Source organism: Condylura cristata, unplaced genomic scaffold (assembly GCF_000260355.1).
Source record: "Condylura cristata isolate star-nosed mole 26May11 unplaced genomic scaffold, ConCri1.0 scaffold00003, whole genome shotgun sequence".
Lineage (NCBI taxonomy): Eukaryota > Metazoa > Chordata > Mammalia > Eulipotyphla > Talpidae > Condylura > Condylura cristata.
Window position 1 is genome coordinate 47,257,323 of NW_004567104.1, and position 16,787 is coordinate 47,274,109.

General features: G+C 36.6%; 1 protein-coding gene across 1 annotated transcript in view; it reads left to right on the forward strand.

Moving 5' to 3' along the window:
- Window positions 1–1,526: 1,526 nt before the first annotated feature.
- Window positions 1,527–16,787, forward strand: part of ABI3BP (ABI family, member 3 (NESH) binding protein) — a 199,881-nt gene continuing 184,620 nt past the window's right edge. The window contains exon 1 of the mRNA XM_012732963.1: window positions 1,527–1,617. Within this exon, the coding sequence (XP_012588417.1) occupies window positions 1,539–1,617 (79 nt within the window). The 5' untranslated portion in view covers window positions 1,527–1,538. The remainder of the gene's footprint in view (window positions 1,618–16,787) is intronic.

Here is a 16,787-nt window from a genome sequence, read left to right on the forward strand (position 1 = left end):
CTTCTCATGCTTTATTTGAAAGATGGGGCTGTCTCTTCAATTTTTCTTTTGGTAAGTTTTTTGACTAGAATTTCGTTTGACCAGAGTTATTGCATTTCCCTCTTACTGTTTTGGTTGAACTACAGCAAGGCCATGGAATAAGTTATATTTGAAGGGTCATTACAGATGTTGTACAGATAACATTGGCAGGACTTTATGGGTTGTTTCAGCAATGCCTTGATTTGGGGCAGGTGATGCAGGGGGAGCAGAGATATATTTGGGCTTTAAAGGTAGATGTGCCCTGGTTAGAACCTCAGATCTGCTTCATGGGGGAATTTGCAACTGTCATTACTGTTTTCAGGGGCTGTTATTTACTAAATGTTTCTTGTGTGCAAGACATGCTGCTAAATACTGCCTCAAAATCCATTTAGCAAGTGTGTGAAATTGGTGCTATCTTCTTTATTTTAGAATTTAAGGTTTAGTGATTAAAAGTGGAAGCTCTAAAGTTCAGTTGCCTGATTAAAATGCCAACACTGTTGCTTACAAGCTTTTTGACCTAGGGGTTTTTGCTTAAACTCTCTGGGGAGGTAAAATGGAGGTGATAATCATGCCTGTCTCCTAGGCTATTTTGAGGAATAATAGATCAGATCAGTGCCTAGTATGAAACATATATTTAAATGTAATCAATTTTGATGAGATCTTGATGGAGAAATTTATTCAAGGGCTTAGGTCATACAAAAATTGAAACCCTAGTCACTTCTACCCTGACTTACCTAAATTATTAACCATTAGAAAACATGGGTTTGTTCAGGACAAACTTAGCTTACACAGCTTATTCAGAGTATCAGTTTTTCTCCTTGGTAAAATTGGGATAATGTTGTATCTCCTGTGTAACCATTATGAAGATGAAAATGTAATAAAATAGGTGAAGAGGCTATTATAGGCTGGCCCAGAGCTGGGATTCAATTTTTCATGATTCTTCTCTATCTTACATTCATATCTATGGAAGACAGGTATGTATTTGTGTGTGTACACACTTATTTATAAAAGTTTCTTCTAATACTGGAACTACAGATTGCTTCATAATGTGTTTTATGAGTTTATTCCTATTTAAAAGAATTTGATTCAATTACTGATAATTAAAAACAGTTTACTTTCTAATATAATTTTACTTGATATTTTTAATATTCCAGTAGTTTGAAGTCTATCTTTTCTGGACTTTTAGAAGCAGTTCATCTAGTGATTCAAATTGTCTAAATACTTTTTGTTTCACAGAAACAGACTGGCCATAATTTAATTTTTATGTTACAAAGGGAAGAGGAGACAGTTACAACTTAGCAGAGGGAAATGTGATGAGATGTTTTGCTGTATGCCTTTTTTTTACGGTATGTGTGGGAAAGGGTGTGATGTCATTTTGTCTCCACCCCCTGTGAGTAAGCCCACGGCACAGCTAAGGCAGCCGCCCGCCTCTGTCACTGGGAGACAGTCCACTTAAATGCAGCTCCAGGGTTGCGGGACACCCACCAGCATCACTCCCTGGGCGAGGTGGCAAATGCAACATGCTCTCCAGCTTGGGGTGTCTACTTCTCTGTGGAAGTATTGCACTAGCCCTGGGAAATGCACAGAAATTGCCAAAAGGCAAGTAGCTCGACTGTTTTGTGCTTTAAAGATAATTTTTAAGACATAGTTTGTAAATGTTGATATAATATATGATTTTACCATATATGTTTTACCATATGGGGGAATAGAGTTATGCTGCAGAGTCAAAGTTCAAATGTGTGAAAGAGTTGCTTAAACTTTACTTTTTTTTTCCTCTGTTATTTATATTTCACTTGGAGCTCTTTATTGCAAAAGTGAAAACCTATTTCTTACTGGGTTTTACAGATGTTCACAGTAACTTGAATGGCATAGCTTTAAACTATATTATTTATTGAATCATACTGTATGATGGGTATTGTGTGTTAAAAGGAGATTTTGGTGTTTTTAATCCACCCTCCCCCCATCTCCCCGGGACTAAATGAGTACTAGTTTAAGGTTTTGAAGAAGCTAATTCTGAAACCTTGAGCCTTTAGTATAAACCTCACACATACCTGTTAACTTGGAGGTTGAGAGATTCTTGGCAGCAATACCAAAGTAGGGTCATGTGCTAGTTCGTAGACACCTCACTCCAGTGGAGTTTGGGAAAGAGTTTAATCTACTGGACAGGACACTCCCCCTTTTCCTGGCTAAATGGCTTTCATTTTAGTGTTGGTATTTTGTTTACAAATTTCTTTAAAAGAAAATTAAACCTTCTAAATTCAGATCTTCAACATAATCTCTTGATCCCATCAGCACCAAAACAAGAATATGCTTTTCTCTCTTTGAACACGTATGTGTTCAGGCTTTTCTGTTCCTTTGCAGAGGCATTTTCCAAGCCAACTCCAGGTCTATAAAGGCTTTTTATAGTCGCGAACTGCTGTAGTCAGCAGGATTATAAAAAATGGGCTGAAATTTGCCATATAGTTATGCCAGAAAATGTTGGAGGTAATGGACTTGTCAGAAATTGGGTGTGCACAGTCAGGAAGGGAGATTGGGTTGTCAGACTACCCCAAAAACCCTCCCTAGGTTCTCCCTTTGGAGGGTTTGCTACAGGATCATCTTGTACCAAATGAAACTGTTCTCTCCTTTGTGGGTTGAGTGAAACTTGAACCCAAAAAGTGAAGGCTGAAGAGTACGACTTGTTGATGTTTTGCAGATATGAAAAAGCAATAAAATAGCCTAAATAAACCTCTGATCAGATAATTATGTGGAAAAAACTAAAAATAAGCATATGCTGTTAGATCTATCTATCTATCAAGCATTTTCTTCCTGATCACAGTACAATTTCTTCAATAAGTCAAAAGCCATAATACTCAGAATTAATTGCTCCTGCTGCTCAGATATGGACATATATTTGAGATAAGTCAGGGGTTTTCTTAGACCTCCTGAGAAATAATGCCATAAGATGGTTGTATTTTACCTGTGTGTACTATGTGGGGATGATAGCCATAATTTTTGATAGCAAACTTCTACAAATTCCCAGAGCTTTAATTATCATGTTGCAACACTGTATATAAATCTCTTGACACAATTTGCCTTTATTCTGGTTTAAAAAAAAAAAAAAAAAAACAAAAACCAATTTTGGCCACAAAATTTTTCTTCTACTTCATATACTTTTCTGTAAAGTATTTTGATCTAAGTTTCTTGTATAATTTTAACAAATGCCCATAGTTTTGGTTGTTGGAAAAATATTTATCATCTCAAAATATTTATTTTATCAAATGGTAATTCCTCTTGTCTCTAATGTTTTTTATTCCTTATTGTAGAAACTATCATAGAAATTCCTTTTAGCTGAAGTTGCTTTTCTCAAAATATATTCCTGGAACAGGTATACTATCCTCAAAAGCGAGTTGGGGCAAATATCTGCTCCCCAGCAGTAATGTGGGGGAACATTCATGCTTTGCCTATTTTGGGAGTGTCACAGCAGATCTTAGAGTTTTTCAGGTTCTGAAAGTTTCTCAGTGAGGAAATCTGTGCAACTTTTTAAACCTCTGGTTTCCCACACTTATTTGACTAAAGGAAACTTTTTGTAGAGGAATGGCTATAAGATCTTGCTAGGGGCTTGTCTTCCATAGAACATATTTGGGGAAATACTAACTGAGAAGGAAGGGCTGAAAAAGTTTTTCTTCTTTCTTCCTACTTTAGAATTAAAAAGCATTTGTCATTGAAAGGAACTGGTGGGAAACCATGGGTGCTGTGGTGGTAGGTGAAGTATGGGGACAATATTCCTGAGAGAAGAAATCAAATACTGTCTGAAATGGAACAAGATGTAAGAAAGTAAAGTAATTCAAATAATTTTTACTTTATAATAAATCAATAAAATAAAAAATCTATACAAGAACTAATAGTCAGATAAAAACAAACTTAAAAAACTAACCCTTGATTGCTGACTACAGACCTGAAGCACCAGGTGGGGGGAGGGGGAGGGCTGAGCACAAAAAGGAAAGAAATCATAGTGGACTGTGATGGTGGACCATGGGTGATTTGATTGATGCTGAATGCACTAAGGTGGCAATGCCCGATGGAGATGTCCTAATATTAGCTAAAAAAAAAAAAAAAAAAAAAAAAAAAAAAAAAATAGAATAAAATAAAGAGATCACCAAGTGGGAAAAAAATTAAAAGAGGATGGATTTTGGAATTCTGGATTGGATATTGGTGACTACCCAGTCACTGGTTCCCAGATCTTTGTATTCATGGATCATATATCTCTTTCTTAATATCAAGGTTCCATTATAAGGGTATGCTTAAATTTTGCCATGTGAGGATGTTCAAAGGGGGAAAAAATTGCCATTGTTGATATATGCTAGCATTTTAATAGTTTAGATTTTAACATTTTACTAAGTGAGTTTATATAGATAGGTTCATTATTTTTATTTTCTCATTTTATCACAGACTGATGAAAACTTCATCATAGATCAATGTTTGGGAACCACTGATCTACCTTAACCACTTATTTTACAAATTAGAAATCCAAAGGTTTAGTAACTCTTCCACCTTTGTCAGAACCAGGATTGGATTATGGGCTTCTCACCTGAAGTTCTGTTCAATCCCTTTTCCTGAATTGTGAACAAATATTCTTAGCACCAATCTCAGCAGTAAAGTTTCATAGTGTATGTGTGAATGCTGCCCCTTTCTTGAATGAAATTGTTAAACATCATCTTAATCATCACATTTTCCCAGGAATTTACCCATTATATATATGTCTGTGTATGTATGTTGGCATATATATGTATATAGTTGGCTATTAAAGAACAAATTATTTCTAAAATAAGTAAGTTGGCACCTGTCTTCTGACTATTTGTATACCTGGTTACATACTCTAGTAAAGAAAGTAAGAATATTGGAGGAGCCTCCCTTTTCAAAAGCCTGAAGTTGTAGATGATTATTAGGGGCCCTTTTCTCTACATCTCTTAATCTGACTGTTCTTTAGCAAATCATTTACTTTTTCTAAAGCCTTAGTTTTATTGTCTTTCTAATGGAATAATGAGTACTCTCTCATTTACTTTTAGATTAAGTGAGATAAGATGAAAACTTTTGGTAAAGGGTCTGCCACATAATAGGTGTTTAGTAAATGTCTATTGGGTCTCAGAAAAGTGGATACTTTAAAAATATGCATGCCAAACAATGTGTGATCTTGTGTCCAAACCATCAGACAAACCTCCAGAGGGTAGCAAATAAGGTGGCATGCCCTGGGCAGAAAGGTGGCAAGCTCACTATTGTCAGCCTGCAAAACCGAACATTGCTCTTCTCCAAGGAAAACTGCACATTGGCATGAGAATCAGATTTTCCCTGGTGTTTGATTAAAAACCTCATTGAGCCTGCAAAAGAGAACTGCTTAAGCTTGTTTTTTAGGAGGAGAATTAGACCATAACACACCAGCCCTAGAGAAGAATTACCACATTGTTTTACACCTTTGAAAGCCCTAATGCTGGAGCTACCTCTCAGAATCTCTGCTCTTGGCACCCGATCACTTTTCTCTTTTTCCTGGCATACAGGCTAAAATAAAAACCACAGGGAACGATCTGTAGTGAAGGGAGCCAACAAAAGCTTATAATGGGACAGGAGGGGCTTGATGTGCCTCTCTGTAGAAGCTCCTCTGGAGGGAAGATTGTAATCAGCCAGAAGGCAGAGGCTACTATTTCTAGGCAACTTTATCAGCCCTCCTGAGGCATGTATGAGGAAAACCACAGAGGAACATCCAAGATACTAGTGTAATTAGATGGCCTAAGGGCATGAGGCTCTGGGCGTGATTCTTGGCATCCACAGAGAAAATAGGCAGCTGGTTCTTTGCCTCAGATTCTTACCTGATGGTGAAGAAAGTCTGACTCCAAGAACCAAAAACTCCATGGCAGATGATAATAGCAATAACTCTGATAGGTATTAATAACTTATTATCTAGATCACATTCTTTGAGCTCAACTTGCTTGTGGTACTGTAAGACTAAATATTTTTAAAATAGAAAATGTAAATAAAGCCTCACAATTCAGGTACTTTAGTACTCTAAGTTGCAGAGCACAAAACTATATCTCAGAGTGTCTAAGTGATTTGCCCAAAATCACACAATCAGTAAGTAACAAAAAACCATAAACGTGGCCCTCACTTGTGGCACAGTGGGTTAAAGCACAGCACTGAGAAGCTAAAGCCACTTCATGAGTTTGATCCCCGCCCGCCCCGGAGGTGACCACATGGCGTGGCAGACCTCTCCTGACCCGCCCTCTGCTCCCCTCAGCAGTGCACTTCATCAATCTGCCTGTTCTGCTCCCCACTCTGTTTCTGGTGAAGCCTCTCACCACCCCTACACCTCTGGCCTATACCCCAGTTCTATATGAATAAACAAATAAATCTTTAAAAGAAAAAAAACAAAAAAACATAAACTTGATTTCTATGAATTACCAGTTTCCTGTTCTGGACAAAGATATGCACATTTGTAAAAGCAACAAATTAGATTCCATGTATGTTCAGAGCTTGAGGCTGAGAGGACCTGGCTTGGACCTAGTCTTCAGGGAGCTGACCAGTTATTGGAGGAGGCAGAATGGATGGGGATAATGATAGTAAAGTGAGAATCACCTTCCAATTTGGGTAAAGCAGAAAGACCTTTGAGAATAACCAGAAAGACAACCTAGACGGAAAGGAAAAGAATGAGAAGAGAATAAGGCATTCGAGGAGAAGCCTGAAAGACAAGTACAAGTCTTGGCAAGGGGCCAGAGACTGAGAAGTGAGGGCCTTCCCAGCATGAGTAGCTGCATGGCTAGACCACAGGCAACCCATGGGCCAGAATTTAGGTGGTGTGAAAGCACTGAGACATCCACATAGGATAAAGCTGGCTCTTCCTTGTTTCTGTCTGCACTGATTCCCCAAGACTGATTACAAAGAGGAAATAGAATGTTGTTTTTGGAGGCAAGAGCTCCTCCATCTTCTGTAACCTTTCCCAGCCACTCACCTGGGGTCTGGCTCTCACTTTCCATGGACCCCTCCCAAACTCACTCTGGCAAGACAACAGCCAAGTCCACTTCCCTGAAGGGTGGTGGGTGCTTGAAAGGGCTGCCCTTCTATCTTAGGGCAGGGAAACAATAGGAAATAGTATTGGGGAGAGCAAAAGAAGTGTAGTGGGGTGCTGCTTCTATTTGAGTAACATTTATATTTTAGTGGAACTGTATTAAAGATGCACTGGCGAGAAAGACTCCATTACTAAACAAAATCCTTTTAATTGTGCATGTCACATACATGCTGGCACATCTTTTTTCTGTTTTACATTAAGGATAATTTGTGAGCACACAGGATGGCTTAACAACTGAAACAGTTTTGAAATATATTGCATTGCACCTCTGGTTAAATGAAAGGTCTGTTCTTTCTGAGTGTATAGTGAACCCCTTGCTAGAAATGCTTGGGTTCTGGTGAGATGCCAAAGTGGAGTATCACATTTCCTTTCTCTTGCAGTGCCATCCTTTGGTTTTTCTAAGTTTTTTTTTTTTTTTTAAGCTGATAAGAAAACATTCTGGTTTTCCAAGGACCTGCTGAGAGTCCACTGTTGTACTGTGCGCACACACGTGTGTGGGCATGTGTGACCTTCCTTCTCTGAGAACAGTGGCGTCTGTCGTTGAAGGAGTCTGGGTAGTTTCCAAAGTCACGCTGGCAGAGAATCCTGGAACTGGTCCTGTTACAGACTTTCTGGATACAGGACAGTTTCCCTTTCCTTTCACTTTCCCAAATGGAGTCAGTGCATTCATAGCCAGGGATTTTAGGACAAGAAGTCAGATGATTTGATGAGTAGCCCCTCTCTTCCTCTCCTGGCTCATCTCCTTCAAACATGCTAATGACCCTGTTGTCAGAAAATAATTCCCTAATTACTCATGCTTTTACTAGAATTAGAGGAAAATGATATTGGTCATACTCTAGTTTCATTATGAATTGGAAAGAAAAATTTTGAAAAATAGTAATAGGGGTTAGTGGGCCAAGTACAGTTGTAAAGGTGAGCCTGGGTGGTGTCCTGGCCATACTGACCATTAGATTGTGTTCTCAAGAGGGAGCTGAAAGGCTATCACATCACGGCTTCCTGAACTTTAATTCTCGTCATCTACTTCCTGCTCTTATTCCTTATCCATCTCTCCCTGAAGCGATTCAGAAGGTCCTGCTCAGAGTGAGTATGTCCTTGGGATGTAGTTCCCTGTAGCTTGGCTTTCCCCAGGACACCTGCTATGTGTGTGGGGCCCATTCTCAGGTACTTGGGTTGTTCTCATCAGTCACCTACCAAGACTGCTTTTCTGCCCTTCCTCTTACTGTTCCTCATCCTTCTTCCCCTTCAGCCTCCTTCTCTTTCCTTCTTCCCACCTTTCCTCCTTGCTGTTCCTTTCACCACCAGAAGAGACCACAGGACATTCTCTTGGCTTCTACCTTTGAGGTCTTCTGCTCACCACTTTTGCTCTTCTCACCTCACAGTTGACTCTTCATGTGTCTATATACAGTAGGAGTCTTTCTTTTGGAAGATAGAGTGTACTTTAATTTTCTTCAAGTCAGGAGTGGGTGTTTCTGTGTCATGCAAAATGTTTCACTGGTTTGAAAGTGGTTTGCCACTCATTTATCTTGGCATCAACAGGCTTGCAAAAAGTCACATATTTCCATACATTTGATAAGCCCTGTGCATATCAGATTTGGGCAGCTATAATACATTCACATCATGGTTCATCCTTAGGTGGTTTTGAATATTGTGGAAATTGTAATGTCTCTTAAAGTATGACAACAACATATGCATCATAAAAATCATATTTTACAGTATTATATTGTAATATTACTTTTCATGGATTTTTGTTCCATTGTAGTTGTTGGAGTTTGATATTGTGAAGAACTTGCAAAGAGAGATTCTTACTGTTTTCCAGTGACTCATTGTGTTGGATCCTAAGTTCAAGTGCCCTGCTTCTCTTCATTAAAGCTGCCAACATTTCTATGAAACTAAGTTTTTGTGTAAAGTGTCCCCACAAAACATGATCTTTTTATTGGCAACTGGATCACAGTTACAGGTTTTAATACCATTTCAACACACTAGCCTCCCTCTTTGATCTCTTTTTCTCTGGCTTACCATTTTTCTTTGCTATATGCAACAGATGACTTACAAATTTCCCTCTCACTCTTTCTTACAACATTCCTCATTCTGCTTTCATGTCCTTTTCAAGTTATGACCCATGCTCCAGGAAGACCCTTACCATCTCTGCCATAGAAACTACAGAGGATATAGTCTGTTGACTATATAATTATGACCCACAGTAACCATGACCAGTGGAAAAGACAAATAAAATTAGGTTTCCAGATTCATGTGTATGCTTATACATGTCTGCCTGTTGTATCATTGTGTTGGTTCTCCTTTCAATACAAATCAAATCCAAATAAATATGAAATAGATGAAAGTTTTTAAAACCCATTAAATTCGGTGTGATACACTACTAAGTTTTGATTAACATACTGGCATTACTGTGTTTTAGACTTTTGCCCTTATATAGAACAGTCTGGTTGCAAAATACTTTTTAAACAGTCTTTTACTGTAGCAAGTGGTTATTTTTATTATCCTGTTTTGGGAACAGGATAATACATTATAAATATTGATATTATAACTGAATTACCAGAATGACTAGTAATAACTATCCTTGAATCACTTAATGAAGCAACAATATTTTGTATTCTCATCAAAATTCCTTCTTTATATACTCTTGGCAAGAAAAACCATTTTCGTCAACATGTCAGTGCTTTTTCAAAAATTTCAGGTGCCTTCCTCAGCTGTTTAAAAAGAACACCATGAAGTTTTATAACTCTCCCTAAAGTTTTCAAATGAATTGCGTTACATAACACTTGTTTGAATTGAATGGCTGCTTAAGAACATCTGTTTTCACTTATGTCAGAATGTTAAGACAAGTATTTACTGTAAAGTTTTCCAAAGTCGTCATAACCTATGGTTCACATGTCATTTGTAAGGTCATCATGGTGTCCTAGAAACATCCATTTCAAACATTCCTTTTCATGACTAGAAGTTCATAGGTCACAAAGGGACCACAGATGTTAACACAAAGTTAACTACCCGTAAATTGCGCTATCAAATAATTTAAAAGGCATTACAGAGTCAAGATCCTTTTAGGATTGTCTCTTTCTAGGCACTTTCTTATTTTGTATGAGTGTGGCTTTTCTTTGTTTTTTTTTTCTTTTTTTTTTTCTTTAAAGAGGAGAAATATGTAGTCTCATGTTAATCTGTTTTGAATTGCAAGTCTCTCTTCTACCACCCTTTCTTCCTTAATCAGACCTGCATCCTATATCCATCCAGAAAGCCTGGTTCTGGAAGAGGATTAGATGGAAGTAGGTAAACAAACCTATGAGTTTTGTTTGGTTCAGAGACAGCTGTTTACCTGACCTGAAATGACAATTCTGACCATAGGAGCAAGGAATCAGTGAGTGTTGTACTGTTGGGGCTGAAGCAAGCATCTAAATCACTCAAAGGGCTTATTAAAATTCAAAATGTTAAGCTCACTCCCAGAGCTTTTGATCCAGTAGGTTGGATGGTCTACAGAACTTATATTTCTCATAGGTTTCTTGTTGCTGCTGGTCCTTGGATCAGGTTTTGCAAACCACTGATTGAGTGAATCTGTTAAGTATGCATAACTCTTTTCTTCACATGTTTCATTGCTTCCAGTCTTGCTACACTCCGAGCAGATTCTGATTTAATAGATCTGTTAATCTGCATGTTAAACAACCATCATTGATGATTCTGAGGTTTATTTTGCATGAAGAAAAATATATTGATCTTCTCATACACTAATCAATACCAAACCTTGGAACACTCATTTGAATAGTATTGAAGAGGAACTTAGCTAACTAACTGTGGTTCTGTAAATTTGGAAAAGCTACACTTTTAATTCTTCAGTATATAGTCTATCAAAATTAACTTGAGTTAGTGAGAGTGCTAGCTTTGTGTGAACTTCTCTCTGCCTTTATACTAACAAACTGTCTTTCCCATAGCTAGCTGGAGACCTGGCAGGATTCACCATTAACTTAACCTTGTTTGGTGGTGAGCAGTGTTTAAAACTGGAGCTGGAAAATTGTGTGACATTATGAGATATTAGCGGGAGTGCTTCTGTTTGTGTGTATATATGCTAAAGTTAATGTCTCATATTAGCTTGAAGCATCAGTTAAGTATAACCCAAATACAAGAAACCCCAATATAAAGTGTTAACAGTTTACCAGGTCAGTCAAGAAAAATACAATTATAGAACTAAAGATAAATTTGATACTTCATGCTAAAGTTCTGGTTTTTTGTGTGTGTTTTAGTTTTGATGTACATGGAGTATTAATCAGGCCTACAGCTAATATTGAACTTCAGCCTATTGTTAAGTACTAGCTATGACATTTATATTTGGCAGCCAGGTGAAAATCATGACCTGGCTTGCATGTTAGAGTTTCCTTCCACAGCTCAGAGATATATAAAGGTTGGTGCACTTGTGGGTATTCACATTTTTCAGGAGTATTGGTCCTTAGGTAGATTGTGATTCTTGAAGAAGTCTTAAAGCCTGTAAAAGTTAAGAATCACATATGTTATGTAGACAGGTATCTTTAGCTGAGTTGAAATTAGGACATATTAATAAGGATTACTACCATAGTCATAAAACATGTATAGTCAGCTTTGAGATGGTCCATGAAAAATCTCAAATGTGAAAACATTGTCTATATTATGTAATTGATTTTGAAATGTTACAGAAAATTTAAACATAGAAGTATAGTTTCCAAGATAATTTTCAACAATGCTCATCTCCTGGTGGTCCCTTGTGGAGTCCCAGTGCACACTGAACCTTGACTGACTTGTGTATTTGTTGGATTATAGAAGTGAGTGGAGGTTTATAACTACTGACACTAGGTCTTAAAGACTTTGTAATTCATATCTGCTCTTTCTCTTGGATCTCCTAATATAGATAAAGACAGCTACCATGTCATCAGAACATTCAAGCAGTCTTGTGGAGAGATCCCTATACTGATGTACTAAGAGTTATTATCCATGTTTAGCACAAATGTACTAGCCACATGAGTGGCTTAGAAACCATCTTTCAACTGGAGTCAAACTTTCAGATGACTACAGGCCTGTCTAATACCTTGACTGCAACTTCATGAGTCATAATTACCTAGCCAAACTTTCCCAAGTTCCTGATCCATAGCAATTGTGCAAATGAGAAATGCTATTATTGTTTAAGTCAATAAGCCTTGGATTAATTTATTATGCAACAATAGGTAATTAGTATAGGGAACATGTTTATTCCTTTTTTCTTTTTCATTTTAAAGAACCATTTAAGTGAAGTAAAACATAGAATGAGAAATATAATCTTATTTACTGGATTATGGATTTGGAAATACAGTTTTGTCTATAGGAAAAAGATAAGTGGAAATTCTGGAGAAGTTTTGGATCAACTAGTTTTTCCAATACTAGACACACACTCAAACTGGGTATAATGCTGATCAAAAAAGAGTGATTAGAAAAGTATTTGAACAAATATTCTTTTATATTTATCATAGAACATGTTAATTTTTGTTATGAGTATATAAATAAAACAATATTTTGAATAAAAGGATACAACTTTATACAAAAATAGATTATAAATAAGAGTAAGACTCATTCATAACACACTAGAAATAATTTTGCTCCCTTAGGAATAACATCATTCCTGTTGAGAATGTGTGATTTAGACCCTTGCTTTCTAGTATTGGTCAGGCCTTTTCATTTCTTTCTAATTGCAGTGGTATAAAATGGAATTTTATTATTTTGATTTCACTTTGTTGGTCACTATTAATATCAAATGATCATTTAGAGAAGCTAGGTTTTCTGAGCAGTGATAGATGGCCATGATCCTTATTCCAAAGGCCAACTAAGACTGACCTTAGCCAAGGGCGTGGGTCTGTTTTGGTCCTGCTATCATTTATAAGAGCTGACAAGACAGCTGTGCCCAAGACAGACAGAGTTGACCTTTGCCCAAGAACTACATCCAAGACCCACCCTGTAGCTGAGTCCACCCTGAATTTCCCTGAGGAACATATGAGCCTCTTGGGACAAACATGGATCAGGACAAACTCATCTCCCCTGCCTTAGCTTTGCTCTCGTGCTGAAGTTTATGCCTTGATATTCAAGTCTGGAGAAGACATTTATGAAATTTCTTACCTCATGAAAAGAATCATAGTTACCTAATGTTATAATAGGAGTAAAGATATGAAGGAGAAAATTGGTTATGGTCCCAGTGGCATTTATATCCTAACAAGAGGCATAGATTAAATAGGATAATACAATGTAACAAATGCTATAACTAAGAAATGGGTAAAATTAAACTTGGGCATAGAGAAAAAGTAGATTTTGTTTGGACTTTGGAAGGTTATATATAGTATCTTATGTCATTCTGCAAAATTTTTATGACATTTCCACAAGTGTTTATTTAAAAAACTTCATTTTCAAAATTTCTTCATATATATTGTCTGTGGAGGGTGAGTATGTTTTTTTTTTAACTATAAACTAGAATACAATTTAACTAGGAAGCTATGTTTGAAGATACAGTCAGCATGTTTGTAAACCAGAGCTCTCCCAGAACATTAAAGACACTCTAACTATATTTTACTCAGAATATACTGTACAAATGGATACATTTAGCACTGTCATCTGAACTCATATTCTCCCTTCAAAATAACATTATTATGAATATCTCCACAAAGAAAAATCAAGAACCTTATCAACATGATGATATTAACAAAGCATGTAACAAAACATAAGATTGGGTAAGCAATTTCCATCCAGCTGGCCAGTTCCTTGGCCAGTCAATATCTGGGTCATTTGGATGATATAGGTCACGAGGGACGAGGAGTCTTCCTGCTTAGTCCCTTTCTACAGACCAAATTCCAGTGTAGAACCTGTGTTTTTTTGTTGTCTTTTTTATGTAATTATCATCATTCAGAGAATTGTAGTGCCTTATATAGTCTCTTGCTCGTATGGAGATTCCAGGCACTGTGAACTCAATCTTCCCAGAGTGTCCACTCATAGTTGCCAAGGAAGTGCTATTGTAGCAGTAAAAACAGTTCATTTTCCTACCATTTCTTTATCCACTCTCTATGAACACACCTAATTAAGTAAGCAAAACATTCAGGCTTTTGAAGCTAACTTTATTTGTGAAGGATGCTGTGGGAAAACAAAAAGTCAGGAAAGGAAAAAAAAAAAAAAAAGAGGCAGATCTGAAACCATCATCCAAACAGACAGGGTGCCGCTAGAAAAGGCACAACTGTTGGCTAGACATCAACTATTTGAGTTCTCTGTCCTTGGGGGTGGGGAGCCCCATCTCTTCACAGGCAGCAGTGGCGGTACACCCCTAAGTGATTTTGCTCCTTGAACTCATTAGAAATGGGAATATATCACTTTTAGGATCAATTTTGTCATCTTGCTTACAAAAGTTTCATTTTGTTGTGGGCTAACAAAATAAGGAAGCAATTTCCAATAATTCAAGTCTCCTGTCAAGGTTTAAATGTAAACATTTAGACTTTTTTTTAATGTTCTCAATATTTTTTCTAAGACAACATAATTATACCAATTATCTGAATTTCCTAGCTTGTTATTAACATATCTAGTTATGAAATCAGCTTTAGATCAATTGAAAAGAACTACATTTCAAACAGGAAAACTTTCATCTAGATTACCTAGAGGTAATTGACCTGTATACTCTGCAACGGCATTTTAAGCAGGTTTGACGTTTAGCGTCACTATTGTGAGATGTTATCCTCCACAGTGCACCAGAGCTAAATGAAACCTACATTAACATTATTTTCAGGTAGCTGGTGAATGTTCTTTTGTAATCATAGCTTAATTTGAGGGAGCAAACGATGACTTTATCTTTTTCTAAATTTAAACACACTCAAATTATGTTGTCTCCATTTCTTGTTTGTCTACCCAATTTATCTAATTTGAGAGTTTCAAAATTTGTCAGTTTCAATCAAGACATTAAACATTTCACCATGCCAGAAAATTCCACTGTGTCCTTTATTATCAATCTTCATCTAACTCTAGACCACACAGCTAATTTCTGTTACTGAAGTTTTGTCCTTTCCAGAATGTCTTCTAATTGAGCACATAACCTTTAGCCTTTTTTGGGTCTTTTTTCACTTAGCATAGTGCTTTTGTGATACACACTGTCATAGTCAGTATTAATAGTTTGCTCCTTTCATTGGTTGATTAGGATTCCATTACATGGTTCTACCATAATTTGCATGCTAATTCACCCATTAATGGACATTTGGGTTGTTTCTTGTCTGTATTTATGAGTAAGCCTGCTATAACTATTTGCTTACACATCTTTTTATGACCACATATTTTTATTTCCCTTGGGTAAATTTCTAGAAGTGCGATTCTTTTGTCATACATGAAGTATATGTTTAACTTTCGAAGTTGTCAAACTGTTTTCAAAGTGGGCATAGTAAAGGAACTGGCAAAGGAAATGAGCCCCTTAGGTGAAAGAAGTCAGCTGAATAGTGAAGGTTGAAACTAGGCTTTTGATGATAAACATAATGCACATGCATGTTGATTCATAATGCTGTATGTACATCTGAAACCTACATAAGATTATAAACCAGTCATTTCAATAAAATATTAAACATCAACAACAACAACAAAAAACCACAAAGTGGTTATAACACTTTTTATAGCAAAGTATGGAGATTTCACTTGTTACATATGCTTGCCAGAACGTGGTATTGTCTTTTTTTGTTTGTTTTTTGTTTCTTTTACTTTCAGCTCTTTTAATAGGAAGGGGTCAGGTACGTTTTGAATCTCATCACTCTGTTCTTTAGAGATTTGCCCACACATGTTAGGCATCTTTCTTTCTTTCTTTCTTTTTTTTTTAAGAGATTTTTTTTTAATAGAGACCACAATCTTTCCTAAAAGTTGACAGGTAATTAGGTAAAATACACACTTGACATTATTAGATAAGATAAAATATTCAAATTTCTCATTTGCCTTCCACAGAGGGAATATTCAGTATTGATTGACTCTGTTTGCTACACTTACTCCCAGGGTGGATCATGTACACTGTTTGTGTGAAAGGATGTGGAGACATTAGTTTATTATTTAGCATGGGCTAAGAAATCCAGTATTCATTAGGAGGAAAAATCTCAGTGCATAAATTGCTTCCTCACTGGGTATCAGACATCATAAAGAGATTAGGAAACCAGAGAGCCTAATGGAACTGTTTATTTACCTAAAAAATTAATGTCTTCACATATGAAGGTAACATAGACTCAATAAAATAATAAGTCTATTATTTGATTTCTTTAAGAAGGCTGAGGACTTGTTGATACCTGATTGTTTTTCTACACATTTGTGGCTGCCTGTAGGATCCTTTAAAAAATAACTGGTCATCCATCACTATTCTTCTTGGCCCAGAGAGTAGTTTTCACATCTCAAAGGTGTTTTATAAACATTTACACTCCCCAGTTTATTTGTAGATTCCTTTCAGTACAGATAGTTGGTTTTTTTTTTTTACATAAAATTTTGATTTTACTTTCATTTCCAGGGTTTATATTTCATTTTCCAAAGTATAATATATGTGTTGTCTAAATGACAATGATGGCTTTTGTAAAACAAAGGCACTCTAACTCCACTGATGCATTGAGTTATTGTGGTGAAATTACCATGTTGTAGAAATAATTCTGGGGGAATCCAATGTTTAAGGGAAGGATGATCT